This window comes from Eriocheir sinensis, chromosome 32 (genome assembly GCF_024679095.1).
Source record: "Eriocheir sinensis breed Jianghai 21 chromosome 32, ASM2467909v1, whole genome shotgun sequence".
NCBI lineage: Eukaryota > Metazoa > Arthropoda > Malacostraca > Decapoda > Varunidae > Eriocheir > Eriocheir sinensis.
In genome coordinates this window covers 5,749,549-5,765,534 of record NC_066540.1, presented here as the reverse complement: position 1 = coordinate 5,765,534, position 15,986 = coordinate 5,749,549, and the positions used below count along the sequence as shown (strand labels likewise).

General features: G+C 42.3%; 1 protein-coding gene across 4 annotated transcripts in view; it reads left to right on the top strand.

The window, feature by feature from the left end:
* The window catches only part of LOC127006084 (transmembrane protein 94-like), an 89,682-nt gene that overhangs the window by 18,461 nt on the left and 55,235 nt on the right, over nucleotides 1–15,986 (top strand). For 3 of the 4 annotated variants that reach the window (XM_050875593.1, XM_050875592.1, XM_050875590.1), the window contains exons 7-11: nucleotides 2,629–2,709; nucleotides 6,238–6,331; nucleotides 7,855–7,986; nucleotides 8,438–8,517; nucleotides 13,835–14,013. In XM_050875593.1, the coding sequence (XP_050731550.1) occupies nucleotides 2,629–2,709; nucleotides 6,238–6,331; nucleotides 7,855–7,986; nucleotides 8,438–8,517; nucleotides 13,835–14,013 (566 nt within the window). The remainder of the gene's footprint in view (nucleotides 1–2,628; nucleotides 2,710–6,237; nucleotides 6,332–7,854; nucleotides 7,987–8,437; nucleotides 8,518–13,834; nucleotides 14,014–15,986) is intronic. The other variant, XM_050875591.1, reaches the window with a different exon arrangement.

Here is a 15,986-nt window from a genome sequence, read left to right as displayed (position 1 = left end):
ATGAGAAGGTAGCCTACTAATTTGGAGATGCTGACAGCTTATTTCTGGACAAAATATGATACTGATTATTAATGCGATAGTATTTTTCAACGTAAATCACTAAATGATTACTTTTCAGTGCCTGTTGTACACCCACCGCCGCAGACACAAAATATCTCGCAGAGGTTGAACTTGCTTACTGTTTCTATATTTCACTCACTGCTCACAAAGATCACAAGTGGACAAACTAGAACAAAACCAGGCAAATTAATGTTTTTCCTGCTGTGTATTCCCCAGTGTGCATGCGTGTTGAACAGCAGAGCGGCTTTTTTCTGCGAGGAGGTAATTCCCGCAACACCGACCCATGTAATGGACCGCCACAGCCGTGTCCCATCCTGCGCCGCATTACGTACTTCCGCCGCCCCACACTGCGTGTCAAATAAATTTAAACTAGCCAAACCTAACTTTATGTATGCCATTTGTTCCGTATTTGGCTGTCTGAATGGTTAAGCAGATAAAATTCAGCATTTTAAAACTGTAGTGAGTGCATTTTTTGGTGAACCACAAAACCAATCCATAAAATTGTTTGTCATGGGTCGTTCTGAAATACGTGTAAAATATGTGTCGTAACATCCCTCCCCCCTTCCTCCTGCCTTCACCAGCAGTGGCTGTCAGTCATGGCAGGCTAGAGAGATTTTATGGTTGCCACCCGTTCTTTATAATATGGTTTCGTTCTGTACTGGAGAATGGGATGTTGTGTTCCTTATTTTTTTAGCTCAAGGTGGCAACCCTAACTGAGACTATTACCATTGTTTTCCGCTTTGAGCACTCTCGTGTTGCAGCGAACAAAGGGAACCCACGCTCACGTCTTCCACTTGTACAAAGAGACACGCCAGTCCTCGTCAAAAGTCTGACTTGGTCGGCTAGGCTGACGTCAGCCAATAGTCGGTCTATTGGCATCCTCCCCTCCCATTCATGAGCAATCACCCGGTAAGGGTCTGTGGTTCCTCCTTGGAGGGATGTACGTGCTTGACCCTGACGGACTCCATATAGCCAGTGTTCCCACCGTTAGATGGGTTTAAAAAAATATAAAAAAATAAAAAAGTCATATCAGCACTAAAAAAAACTAGGATTTTGGAGGTTTTCGGAATTTTTGGGTAAAGGATTCTCAACATGTTGTAATATTTGGTTACGTTGTATTTTACCAGTAAGGAAAAATATACAGTGAGACCTTGGTTTTCGAACTTAACCCTTAGATGCCGGTGAAACTATACAGACGGTCCAAAATTCAGCCCGTCAGTTTTTTATGGCAGAAACATAACAACACTTCCAGATTACGGTGGAATCTATACATAGACGATAGTAAAAACATTTATTTTGTGGCGTAACTATATTTATGCTTTACGGCCAAAATAACAGCGAGAAATATTAACCCTTGGACGGCAGCAGTATTTGAAGAGCAGCTCCTCCCCAAAACTGAATCATCTATACATATGCACCGCTAATCTTAGGACCGTAGCATGAATATAGTCACGCCGCATGAGAGATGTTTTAACTACCGTCTACGTATAGATTCCACCGCGATCTGGAAGTGGAGTTATATTTCTGCCATTCAAAACCGACTGACTGAATTTTGGACCGTCTGTATAGAGTTCCACCGTTGTCTAAGGGTGGATGCGAAAGTGCTTCCTCCACCTGGTGACGGAATCTGGAGACTCTGGAAGGAGATTTTTAACGCGTCGTGGCTCGGCCTTACACGGGATTGGCTGACCTAACTTGACTTTTACATGGGACTCATACGGTAACTTGTACATACATAATAATCTCTCACCGTATTTTTTTTTCTCTCTAAGCATTTTTTTTTTTCAGAGGTGGATGGTAACTTTTTTTCCCTTTTTTTTCTGCTAAAATATTTGCAGTTTCACCATTTTTTTTTTAATACATTTTTTTCCAGTTCTGATTTACCTGTTGAGTCATTTTTGTCAGATATTATTAAGTAAGTAAGGTGATCTATGTGTAGTTTGTTATATGCACACACACACACACACACACCGACAGCCTGTGAGCGCATGCCAGATGTGTGCGTTTCCAGCTGTGTGTGTGCATGCTTGTGTGCGCGCCTCAGCCAAACCTCTGCGCACATAGAATAGTGGTAGTGATCATTGTTATTATTATTATTATTATTATTATTATTATTATTATTATTATTATTATTATTAGTGTTAGTGTTATTACCATTAGTTGTGTGTTAATACTTACCATTAATTTAACTCACAACTTTTCTCCTCCTCCTCCTCCTCCTCCTTCTCCTCCTCCTCTTCCTTTTTTTTTTATTTCATCTTATTATTTTTTCTATTTTTCAAAAGGTGAACAATTGTGCCCATTATGTCTGTCTGTCTGTCTGTCTGTCTGTCTCAGTGATTCAAGTATATTCTCTCTCTCTCTCTCTCTCTCTCTCTCTCTCTCTCTCTCTCTCTCTAATATACCATAAGAGTAACCATAAGTCTAGTGTATGTGTTCGTTCCTACGTGTGTTAACTTACATTTTCTCTCCCCCCCCTCGTTTCTCTTCCTCCTTCTCCCCCTCCCTCCTCCTCCTCCTCCTCCTCCCTCCCCCTCCCATTTGTGTTGGGGGTTGGTGGGGGATCAGTGGAGGGGGGGAGGGGTGGGAGGGGAGCGCGACCACCCCCCACCACACACCCCCGACCGATATTCCCGTGACATCGAGAGGGTAGGGATGTGCGTGTTTGTTTGTTTGTGTGTTTGTGTGCGTGTGTGTGTGTGTGAGTGAGTGTGTGTGTGTGTGTTTATTTGTTTGTTATTTCTTCGTGTATGTTTTGTTTCTTCATTTTCTTACTCTGTCTCTGTTATTCTCCTTTTCATCATCATCACCACCATCACCACCACTACCAACAACACCACCATTGTAGCAATTTCTATCTACAATACCTACACTTCCACACCCGTCCCTCTGCTATCACGCCTAACTGGTTACGAAACTGTGCGTGATAGTGGAAATGCCTAACAGCTGAATTGAAGGATCAGAAGGACTAATTCTAATTTGTCATTGCGTGGCTGATCTGCCTCTACTATATGCCTTTTGTATCTTTGCATATATTTTCCCACCAAACACTCACAACGCCACCTTGGCACACTTAGCGATGGCTGGGGATTCTTGCAAGGTTCCTCGGCGATTGTTATCATACAAGAAAGAAGTGATCAAAATTGGGCTGTTGAACGCAACAAAAATGGCTACCAACAACAACATCTCCCTCACTGTGTTGCCTCAGTGGTTCTTAAGGCCCGTCCAGACCGGGGCTCACGTTGTGCAACGTATGGCGCAACTCCCGTTGCCTGAAGTGTTGCGAGAGTGGCAGTTTGTCCACACTGTACCTGGCCTGTTGTGCACCAGTCGCTGACAGATAACCACACAGGATGGATGGTGCTGAGCAGGAGGGCATTTTATGGACTATCGTTGCATTAGCATGCTCAAAAAAGAAGATGAATCAAAAGAAAAGGAAAAGGATGTGGTGTAAGAAGTGGCTCCATGATGACAAATTATCATCAGCCATTGTGTGAATGGGACGGTAAACCAAGCAGCGACAATCCTTCCTCAGTGACAGCTTGTCGGTTACTGTCGCCCGCATTGCGTTTCGAAAATTCCCCACGTGGCAATTCTCTCGGCAACACTTGCGAGCAACACGCAACACGAAAATCGAGTTGCAGCAATGCATTGTGCCATACGTTGAGCAACGTGAACCCCGGTCTGGATGGGCATTTATAGGTGACCATTTACCAGACACAGCAATCATAGTTGAATGAAACATTCATAGAAGGTAAGACGGTGCAGCAGTGGCGACACTGGCCACACCTGTGTAGCCCCAGTGGCTCCTGTGTTTACAAACACTGACCCTTCCACCCACACAACCCCATCCCATGCAATAACTTCTCAGGCCGTTTGGGTAACACCGCCATCTTGATGCAACTCCGTTTCATAACGTGGCACAATGTTTTGTGGCTATTTCGCCAATCAAGTGCAGGGCAGCTTTCACTGTTTTCAAGGGAGAGATGTGCACTTGACTAAATAAGCGGGAGAATGGCTGGAGCGTTGACCAATCACTGAGCAAAGATGGTCAATGATGTAGCACCATTCAGCTACTGTGTACCACACGGCCCGGGGTGTGCACATCAGTGTGTGATAACGCGTTTCAGGTGCATGATAGCATGAGGGTGTCCGCAGCTTATATGGTGTGCGTGATAGCAGTGAATGGGGATACTGGAAGACAAGATAGCAGGGGGAAGGGTGCACCACCACCACCACTACTACTACTACTACTACTACTACTACTACTACTACTACTACTACTACTACTACTACTACTACTACTACTTCTACTTCTACTTCTACCAATACCAACATCACTACCACTTCTACTACTACTATATTACCACTGCCACCCCACCATTACCACTATTACTACTCCTACTTCTACTACTACTACTACTACTACTACTACTACTACTACTACCATTACTACTATAGCTTACTTAATGCATGCGTGAATGGCATCTTTTAATTATCTACTCACTCATATTAATAATCATAATTGCACTTACCATAAACTGAAGTATTCCATGATTTTTGAGTAACTGCTAGAAGCTTAATTGGTCTTAAAAACTGTAAATACTAAATAACTGAGTAAAAATGAGTACATACATATATATGCATACATAATCTCTCCTTTTATTTACAGTATCTTATTCAATAGATGTTCCTTACTACAGTGTTAAGTGTATCACGATAGGGAGTATTGCCGCTTGTGTTGCTGTATAAGTGTAAAGTAATGATTCCAGATGTTCAGTTTCCATTTTTTTTTTCTTTTTTTTCACGTTGTTTTCATAATCGCTTTTTTTTTAGGATAATTCATAATGTTTTTTTTATTTTTTTTATTTTGATCATTCATGTATATATTTTTAATCCGATGGGAGGCGTCCGTAACATGGCTTCATAACCTAATACTACAGCTAATTCATGAGTGTTCAACTAATCCCAAAGTTATTATCATTATTATTATTACTATTATTTTGATCATTTTCCTTGTCATCATTATCCTTATTAGTGGTAGTATTACGTTCTAAGTCATTCTTCTTCTTTCCATTTGCAGATTTTTATGAAGTGGAATGTTGATGATGATAATTTTTTTGGTGTTTATTCTCTCCTCCTCTCCCTCCCTCCCTTCCTCCATTCTTTGTCATTTTCTCTTTTCCTTTTATTTTCCCTCCTCTCTTTCTTTTTCTTCCCTTCTGATTCCCTCACTCGCTCGCTCTCTCCCTCCCTTCCTCCATTCTTTGTCATTTTCTCTTTTCCTTTTATTTTTCCTCCTTTCTTTTTCTCCCCTTCTAATTCCCTCCTCTTCCTCTCCCTCCCTCCCTTCCTCCATTCTTTGTCATTTTCTCTTTTCCTTTTATTTTCCCTCCTTTCTTTTTCTCCCCTTCTAATTCCCTCCTCTTCCTCTCCCTCCCTCCCTTCCTCCATTCTTTGTCATTTTCTCTCTTCCTTTTATTTTCCCTCCTTTCTTCTTTTTCTTCCCTTCTAATTCCCTCCTATTCCTCTCCCTCCCTTCCTCCATTCTTTGTTATTTTCTCTCTTCCTTTTATTTTCCCTCCTTTCTTTCTTTTTCTTCCCTTCTGATTCCCTCACTCGCTCGCTCTCTCCCTCCCTCCCTTCCTCCATTCTTTGTTATTTTCTTTTTTCCTTTTATTTTCCCTCCTCTCTTTCTTTTTCTCCCCTTCTAATTCCCTCCTCTTCCTCTCCCTCCCTCCCTTCCTCCATTCTTTGTTATTTTCTCTTTTCCTTTTATTTTCCCTCCTTTCTTCTTTTTCTCCCCTTCTAATTCCCTCCTCTTCCTCTCCCTCCCTCCCTTCCTCCATTCTTTGTTATTTTCTCTTTTCCTTTTATTTTCCCTCCTTTCTTCTTTTTCTTCCCTTCTGATTCCCTCACTCGCTCGCTCTCTTCCTCCCTCCCTTCCTCCATTCTTTGTTATTTTCTCTTTTCCTTTTATTTTCCCTCCTTTCTTCTTTTTCTCCCCTTCTGATTCCCTCACTCGCTCGCTCCTTCCTTCCTTCCTTCTTTCCTTCCTTCCTTCCTTCCTTCCTTCCTTCCTTCCTTCCTTCCTTTCCTCCCTCAATATCTCCCTTTTACCTAACTTTGATTCTCTCTCTCTCTCTCTCTCTCTCTCTCTCTCTCTCTCTCTCGTAGGTGTCTCTGTGAACTCGCCAAGCAGATCGGATTCTCGCAGCAAGCACAACAGCCCTTCGTATTAGAGCACCAGCTGTCCACCTTCAGACATGTGGTAAGAAAGACTAAGAGTGGGATACAAAAGTCTTAGGTCAGAGCTTGCCGTGTTTCACTACTCCGTCAGTAAGATTTATATATAGTGAAGATTATATGATAGAATTATATGTGGTTGGAATTATGATAGTGTGTGTGTGAGAGAGAGAGAGAGAGAGAGAGAGAGAGAGAGAGAGAGAGAGAGAGAGAGAGAGAGAGTATGGGGTCAGTAAGAGAGAAAAAGGAAGAAAGGAAGGGAAGAAATTGAGCGAGAGAGAGAGAGAGAGAGAGAGAGAGAGAGAGAGAGAGAGAGAGAGAGAGAGAGAGTATGGGGTGAGTTAGAGAGAAAGAGGAAGAAAGGAAGGGAAGAAATTGAGCGTGAGAGGAAAGAAAATAAGAGAGAGAGAGAGAGAGAGAGAGAGAGAGAGAGAGAGAGAGAGAGTATGGGGTGAGTTAGAGAGAAAAAGGAAGAAAGGAAGGGAAGAAATTGAGCGAGAGAGGAAAGAAAATAAGAGAGAGAGAGAGAAAAACAAGGAAAAGAAAAGAGAGTGAGAGAGAATTATGTTTTTTTTTTAATAAGTACAATGAAGAAATGATTAAGACTATTTCTTGACCTCATTATTCTGTGCGTCATCTCTCTCTTTTTTTTTCTTTCTCTTCTTTTAATCGACGTTTCTCACCATCGACCATCACCATCTTTATAAATGCCATCTTCACCATCCACTCCATTTTCTTCTTCATTTTTTTCTCTCTTTATCATATTCCTCCCTGATTTTCCTTTCTTCTCCTGTTACTTCTTCTTCTTCTTCTTCTTCTTCTTCTACTTTCTTTCATTCTTCTCCTCTTCTACTGTTTCTGCATCTTCTTTTTTCTCACTTGCTCCTTGTTGTCTGTTTTCTCTTTCTTCCTCTTTCTTTTTCTCTTTCTTTCCTTTTCATCTTTTTTTTCTTCTTCTTCTTCTTCTTCTTCTTCTTCTTCTTCTTCTTCTTCTTCTTTCCCTTGCCTATCAACCTCTTCTGTTCCTCTCTTTATCATCCCATTTCTTCTTCATCTTCTTTTTCTTTTTCTTCTTCTGCTGCTCTCCCTTGCCAATCAACCTCTTCTTCCATTCCTCTCTTTATCATCCCATTTCTTCTTCTTCTTCTTCCTCTTTCTTCATCCCTATCATCGTCATTCCTTCATTATTACCATTCATCTCACTATCATCTTTTGCTTTATTCATTTTCATTCATTCTTCTTATTCCACTATCATCACATTTTTCCTATCCACTTTTTTTTCTTCCATTCTTCTCTCTCTCTCTCTCTCTCTCTCTCTCTCTCTCTCTCTCTCTCTCTCTCTCTCTCTCTCTCTCTCTCTCTCTCTCTCTCTCTCTCTCTCTCTCTCTCTCTCTCTCTCTCTCTCCACATTCACTCCCTTCTTTCCTTTCCAATTCCTCCTCCTACTCCTCCTCCTCCTCTTCCTCTTCTTCACCCCTCCTTCCTCCTGCCCTTCTCTCCCTCCACCACCATCACCACTGACCCCCCCCCCCCCTTCCCTCGGCCCAGCCCCCAGATATGGCTTGCAAGGACCGGCTGGCCAAGAGTCTCATGATCACCAAGCTCAAGTTCCCGTTCCCTCACATGGTCTCGGTCTTGGTGCGGGACAGGGCCTCGCGCAAGCTGGAACTCATGTCTCAGGTTGGTGGTCTGGGGGTTGTGGTGGGGGCGGGGGGGAGCGTCTGTCTAGCGGAAGGGAGGGAGTGTGGAGAGTAAGGGTGGAGAATGAGAGAGAAGGAGGGTGAAGGGTGAGGAGGAGGAGGAGGAGGAAAGAAGAGAAGGGGAGAAGAAGAGAGAGAGAAGGAAAGAAAAAGAAAGGAGAAAAAAAGAATAAGGACAGTGAATGGGAAGAAGAAGAAGAAGAAGAAGAAGAAGAAGAAGAAGAAAGAGAATAGGTGTGTGTGTGTGTGTGTGTGTGTATTATTAGCATTATTATTATTATTATTATATATACTTTTTTTTTTTTGCATATGAAGAGGAGTTTCATATCATTCGTGTATGCATGTTGTAAGTTTATTCATTGTGTTTGTATATTAATTCTCTCTCTCTCTCTCTCTCTCTCTCTCTCTCTCTCTCTCTCTCTCTCTCACAGGGCACAGCGGATATCATTCTGGACTCTTGCACAGACTACTGGGACGGGCATGACGTGTGTCCCCTCACTGAGAAGGACAGGTGAGATAGAGAGAGAAAGAGAGAGAATTACATAGAATTACATAGAAACTCAGACCCCATGGTCCAGACTAGGTGGTCTGTCCTTAACCCTTTCGTTGCTAAACGCTCGCAGCGAGCACTAGCATAACTTGCCGGTGGTGCTAAACGCTCGCAGCGAGCACTAGCATAACTTGCCGGTGGTGCTAAACGCTCGCTGCGAGCTGCAGTCGCACTCAAATTTACCGCGTATGAGAGTGTTCCAACACTGTTTCTCACCCCACAGCATTGACAGTTCAGTGGGGTTTCCAGTAAATTTGGTGGAAAATTATATCAACCTAGCACGGAAAATCTATGGACGAGCAACTGGTGGATGTTCTTGTCCAATATAGCAGCATTTTTACATAGGTTCACCTATCACATGACTGATATTTTGACCAAATAGTTGTAAATTTTGCAGTTGGCAATACTGCCCTGCCAGCTGATATTTTGACCAAATAATTGTAAATTTTGCAGTTGGCAATACTGCCCTGCCAGCACCCCATCATCAAGAGATCTACAGTAGTTGCCTTACGGCTGACCGTCGCACACGTATAAATGTACGTCTTCACAGGCAACACCCCCTGAACGTGCCTGTACATTCGCAGGAGAGGCTTACATTACCAAATCTTATAGATCTTGGCCTCCTCTTTCCAATGGTGTTTTTTGTTTTTTAACTGATGAATAGTTCTTGAGATACAGAGGTTAAAAGAGCGAGCACTAGTGTCACTTGCTGGTGGTGCTAAAAGCTCGCTGCGAGCACCAGTCGCACTCACAGCAAAAAACACCCCCTGAACGTGCCTGTACATTCGCAGGAGAGGCTTACATAACCAAATCTTATAGATCTTGGCCTCCTCTTTCCAATGGTGTTTTTGTTTTGTAGCTGTGATGAATAGTTTTTGAGATACAGCGGTTAAAAGAGAGCCCCTTCCCCTGCTGGGATGCCTGAGTGCGCCTGGGCGGATAGTCTCGTTGCGAGCGCTTAGCAAGGAAAAAGTTAAACCTAAGTGATTTTACATTAATCAGAAGGCTCCAAAACGTTGCATTTCAACTCTAGTTGATATTAAGTTGAAGGAAGTGACGGTCGAGGTTGTTTTTGAAGGAGTCAATCTTGTTACACTGGACCACTGACGGTGGGAGCTTATTCCATTCTCGCACTACAACGTTGGTGAAGAAAAATTTGGTGCAGTCTAAATTTACTTGTCTACATTTGAGTTTTACGCCATTGTTCTTCGTACGCAAAGTGTCATCGATCATAAACAATGTTGATCTGTCTACATTTGTGAAACCATTAAGAATTTTAAAACATTCGATCAGTTTTCCTCGGAGGCGATGTTTCTCAAGAGAGAACATTTCAAGGGTGGAAAGCCTTTCTTTGTAAGATTTGTTGCGCAAGGAAGGGATCATTTTTGTTGCCCGACGCTGAACACCTTCTAATTTAGCAATGTCCTTTGCATGGTGGGGAGACCAAAACTGTACTGCATATTCCAAGTGGGGTCTGACTAAACTGTTGTAGAGTGGAAGTATTACATCTTCATTCTTGAATAAAAGAGTTTTTTTTAATGAAGCCCAACATTCTGTTCGCTTTATATGCTGCATTGATGCATTGGTGTAAGAATTTGAGGTTTGATGCGATTTTGACCCCCAAGTCCTTAACGCATTGAACGCTTTTGAGTTTAACACCGCGCATTTCGTAATCGAACTTCTTATTCCTTGTTCCAACTTGAAGGACCTGGCACTTGTCTACGTTAAAGGGCATCTCCCATCTATCAGACCAAGCTGAAATTTTGTGCAAATCTTCTTGGAGGCTTTACCTGTCTTCGTCAGTGTGAACCGAGTTACCAATCTTTGTGTCGTCTGCAAATTTACTAATGCGATTATTGAAGAACCGAGCCCTGAGGGACGCCACTAGTGATTGGTGCCCACTCTGAGTTAAATCTGTCAATCACCACTCTTTGTTGTCTGTTGCTCAACCAATTCGCGATCCATTGGTTTACTTGACCGTCAATACCTATTTGCTTTAATTTATAAAGTAATTTAGGATGTGGGACTTTATCAAACGCTTTCTGGAAATCAAGATAGACTACGTCCAGTAGTCCAGTAGTAGAGAAACAGAGAGAGAGAGAGAGAGAGAGAGAGAGAGAGAGAGAGAGAGAGAGAGAGAGAGATGTAATAGAAGCAGACAACAAAGATGAAGAAAAAGGAACAAAAGTGTATGAAAGAATGCCATAGATTAACCCTCTCGCTTATGATGACGCATTTCGCGTCATCAAAGGGTAAAAGGTCCTGGCGCACGATGACACGAAACGCATCATAAAAGTTAAAAAAATTTATTAAAAATTCAGTTTTCGGTGAAAGTGCGTCAAGTTGGAAGCGTTATTTGTTGGGATAAGTTTCTTAATGGTAAAATATGGCAACCTTTCTAAGGAGCGTAGATGAGGAGCTTTGAGCGATTATTATTTGTTAGCCTACTCTGACGGGAGGAAAAAAATATAGTTTTCTCAGTGTAACTCGGGAACTAACAGGCATATGAGGATTTTGAGGATACCATAAGAATCCTCACTAAATTCTGCTTCGAAACATACATTCGGCTACAAAAGTTGGCCCACAAAATTTCAAGCTAGCGAGTGGGGAAGATTTGGTACTTCGGATTTATAAGTGTCTACAATACTCTATAGGGAGACTTGAAACAAGTTATATATATATATATATATAAATATATATATATATATATATATATATATATATATATATATATATATATATATTATATATACTAGATATATATATATATATATATATATATATATATATATATATATATATATATATATATATATATATATATATATATATATATATATATATATATATATATATATATATATATATATATATATATTTCTCTATTTTATTTGTGCATGTTCTAGTACAAGTCTTTATGAAGCCATTGATACCAAATTTATTGGGGTACGATATATCTGTGAGGATAAAATATGTCTGGAAATGCAGAGTATCGGCAAAAAAGGCCACTGGCCTGAGAAATGTATGATGAGAGGAACAGAATCTTACTGGAAACTTACGGTGCGAGAGGGTTAAGAGGAAAGATAATATATATATATATATATATATATATATATATATATATATATATATATATATATATATATATATATATATATATATATATATATATATATATATATATATATATATATATATATATATATATATATACAGGTAACTCTCGATCTACGCGAGTGTTGCGTTCTTGAAGAGGTCGCATAATTCAAAAACAATGTAAATCAAACAAGAGGTTGGTTTCTGTCGAAAAATAAATACCGTAATTTTCGGCGTATAGCACGCATTTTTCCACATAAAAATGCCTGAAAGTTTAGCCCTGCGCGTTATACGCTGAATGTACAAATTTTTAATGATTTTCTTCTTCTTTGGGTTGTTTTTAAGGGTCTGTTTTTCGTCTTATCCAATAACAACGGCAAACTTACCTTTATTATTGTTTATAATTCTTCATAGTCCGTAGCTGTCCTATAATATGTTACCATAGAATACAGGGCGATCTAATAACTACTATACAAAGACTAAATCGGTGGAAGATCGTCCATGCCTCGCTGTTATCCCGTTTTTTCCGTCGGGCGCCATTTGTATGATCTTGATCTTGATGTCACAGGTGTCTTAAAATGTATGACTAAGGAGCAGTACAAGCTACATAAAAAATTATATTGGAAAAAAATGTCCATGTGTTCATTATTAATATTAGTGAGAATAATGGGGTGAATATGATATCAGAAACTGTACATCATGAGTCTTGTACGAGGAGTTATTTCACGCAATCCCAGCCCGGCCGCCATTTGCATTGTTTACAAACCACACAACCACACCCACACAACAAACAGCTGCATGCCGCGCGTCACCAGAACCGAGATATCCACTCGGGCACTCACTCTCAGCCTCTCTCGTGTGAGGAAGAAATGAGGGACACCATGAGGGGCTGGCTAGTATTGGTACCGGTACCGTACCGTATTGCTGGTACCGTTAGTACCAGTACCTGCCCACCCCTATTGTTGAGTAGCGTGGCAGGGTAGGTACAGTCACCCCATTCCCAAGGTGGTCTCACCCATCGCGTTTCATTCAATCATCAATCTCCCGCTTATATGCCCCAGTAGCCCAGATCGGATGCATTGACGCTAAATAGGAAGGCAGAGAGGAGGAGGAGGCAGAGAGGAGGGGAAGGAGAGGAGAGGGAGGAAGGCAGAGGAGGAGGCAGAGAGGAGGGGGAAGGAGAGAGGGGAGGCGGGGCAATGGACGTTAGGTTGCTCCTGAGTGACGTCATGGTTAGACTGTGACGTCATGCTTTCCTATTGGCCAGCAGCTCACTCAGGGACGACTGCTATTGGTCGAGATTTTCTCATAGCAACATTATCCTAAAAAAAAAAATTCACGCGCCGCCACACTGCAGTGTTGCCAGATTGGGCTACTTATCGCAAATTGGGCTGTTGTCTAACAAGGTCTTGTCTCATTTCAGTCATTAAAAAGAACGAAAAAAACATGTTTTATATGACGTGTCAGAGGTGACTTCCCCAAATGCATATTTTCCCATAGGGTTATAGTCCCATGTCATGGTTTCACAGATCGCTACCAAGTCCGAAATACCCGCAAATCCATGGGGATGACTGTACTGTATTGTTGTTCAAGTGGCGCGCGGGAAGAACTGAGCTCAGCTGTGTGGCCGGGTGAGTCCAGTTGCGTGAGACATGTGGTGGCCACTCCATAAAATGTCGCGTATAAGTGAAAAAAACGCCTAAATTAAACATTTATTTGGATTTTGGACCCCGCGTTATTTCAAAAACGCGTAAACCAAACTCATATATATATATATATATATATATATATATATATATATATATATATATATATATATATATATATATATATATATATATATATATATATATATATATGAGGCATCCGGATGTAAAGAGGCGACATCATCAAAAACTCTTCTCTCCTTCTTTACATCTCTCTCTGTTCTTCTCACTCCCTCTCACACACACACACACACACACACACACACACACACACACACACACACACACACACTATCTCCTCTGTTGACTTATTTCCTTCTCTTCATCCCTTCTTCCACACACACACACACACACACACACACACACACACATACACACACATGAACATACTCACACTCTTTCTCTTCTACTTCTCCTGTTCTTCTACCGTTCCCTCTCATCCCTTCGTCCCTCTCTTCCGTCACACACACACACAGAAAGAAGATCCTCGACTTCTACCATCGGACGAGCCTCTCAGCCTACTGCACCGCCTTCTCCTACCGCCCGACCTCGTGTGTGGTGGGGCATGACCTCTCTGCACTGTACATGGAGCTGCCCCTGGACCCCTCGCACCTGTACTCGGCGGCCCGCACCCCCACGCCGCACATCAGCACAGGTTAGGGGGATGGGAGGTGTGTGTGTGTGTGTGTGTGTGTGTGTTAATAGGTGAGGGATGAAAAAGAAGAAGAGAGAGAGAGAAAGGGAAAAAAAGAGGGACATAGAGAAGGAGAAGAGTGAGCAGAGAGAGACAGAGAAAGAGGAGAGAGAGAAGGTAGTTGACTGGATATGTGTAAATTGGCGAGGGATGGAAGAAGAAGAGAGAGAGAGAGAGAGAGAGAGAGAGAGGGGGGCACAGGTTGGAGGAAGTGGGTACAGGTGTTTGTTAGGGGGGATAATGAAGGAGGTTTAACCCGGTAGTTGCGGGGATCATGTCTCCTAAAGGTCCCTCTAAGCGAGAAAAATGAGAAAAAAATAATCACTCACGCAAACCATTTCATAATATATATCAACACATTTGTGATCAGTTTAAGCATCATCTATTTTTAGTGGGGTTTATATCATGGCAGAAATTTGGCCTGTCGCTGGTACACAGTAAAGCCACAAATTTGGCCCATCGCTGGTACATGGTAAAGCCACAAATTTGGCCTGTCGCTGGTACACGGTAAAGCCACAAATTTGGTCCGTCACTGGTACACAGTAAAGCCACAAATTTGGCCCTTCACTGGTACATGGTAAAGTCACAAATTTGGCCCATCGCTGGTACATGGTAAAGCCACAAATTTGGCCCATCGCTGGTACATGGTAAAGCCACAAATTTGGCCTGTCGCTGGTACACAGTAAAGCCACAAATTTGGCCCTTCACTGGTACATGGTAAAGTCACAAATTTGGCCCGTTGCTGGTACACGGTAAAACCACAAATTTGGCCCGTCGCTGGTACACAGTAAAGCCACAAAATTGGCCCATCGCTGCTACACGGTAAAGTCACAAATTTGGCCCGTTGCTGGTACACAGTAAAGCCACAAATTTGGCCTGTCGCTGGTACACGGTAAAGTCACAAATTTGGCCCGTTGCTGGTACACCGTAAAGCCACAAATTTGGCCCGTTGCTGGTACACGGTAAAGCCGCAAATTTGGCCCGTCGCTGGTACACGGTAAAGCCACAAAATTGGCCTGTCGCTGGTACACGGTAAAGTCACAAATTTGGCCCGTCGCTGGTACACAATAAAGCCACAAAATTGGCCCGTCTCTGGTACACGGCAAAGTCACAAATTTGGCCCGTCGCTGATACACGGTAAAGCCACAAAATTGGCCTGTCGCTGGTACACGGTGAAGTAAAAAAATTGACCCGTTGCTGGTTCACGGTAAAGCCACAAATTTGGCCCATCGCTGGTACACGGTAAAGCCACAAATTTTGCCCGTCGCTGGTACACAGTAAAGCCACAAATTTGGCCCATCGCTGGTACACGGTAAAGTCACAAATTTGGCCTGTTGCTGGTACACGGTAAAGCCACAAATTTGGCCCGTCGCTGGTACACGGTAAAGCCACAAAATTGGCCCGTCACTGGTACACGGTAAAGTCACAAATTTGGCCCGTTGCTGGTACATGGTGAAGCCACAAATTTGGCCCGTCACTGGTACACGGTAAAGCCACAAATTTGGCCACAAATTTGGCCCGTCGCTGGTATACGGTAAAGCCACAAATTTGGCCTGTCACTGGTACACGGTAAAGCCACAAATCTGGCCTGTCGCTGTTACACGGTAAAGCCACAAATTTGGCCTGTCGCTGGTACACGGTAAAGTCACAAATTTGGCCCATTGCTAGTACACGGTAAAGCCACAAATTTGGCCCATTGCTAGTACACAGTAAAACCACAAATTTGGCCAGTCACTGGTACACGGTAAAACCACAAATTTGGCCTGTCGCTGCTACACGGTAAAACCACAAATTTGGCCTGTCGCTGCTACACGGTAAAACCACAAATTTGGCCAGTCACTGGTACACGGTAAAACCACATATTTGGCCAGTCACTGGTACACGGCAAAGCCACAAATTTGGCCTGTCGCTGGTACACGGTAAAGCCACATATT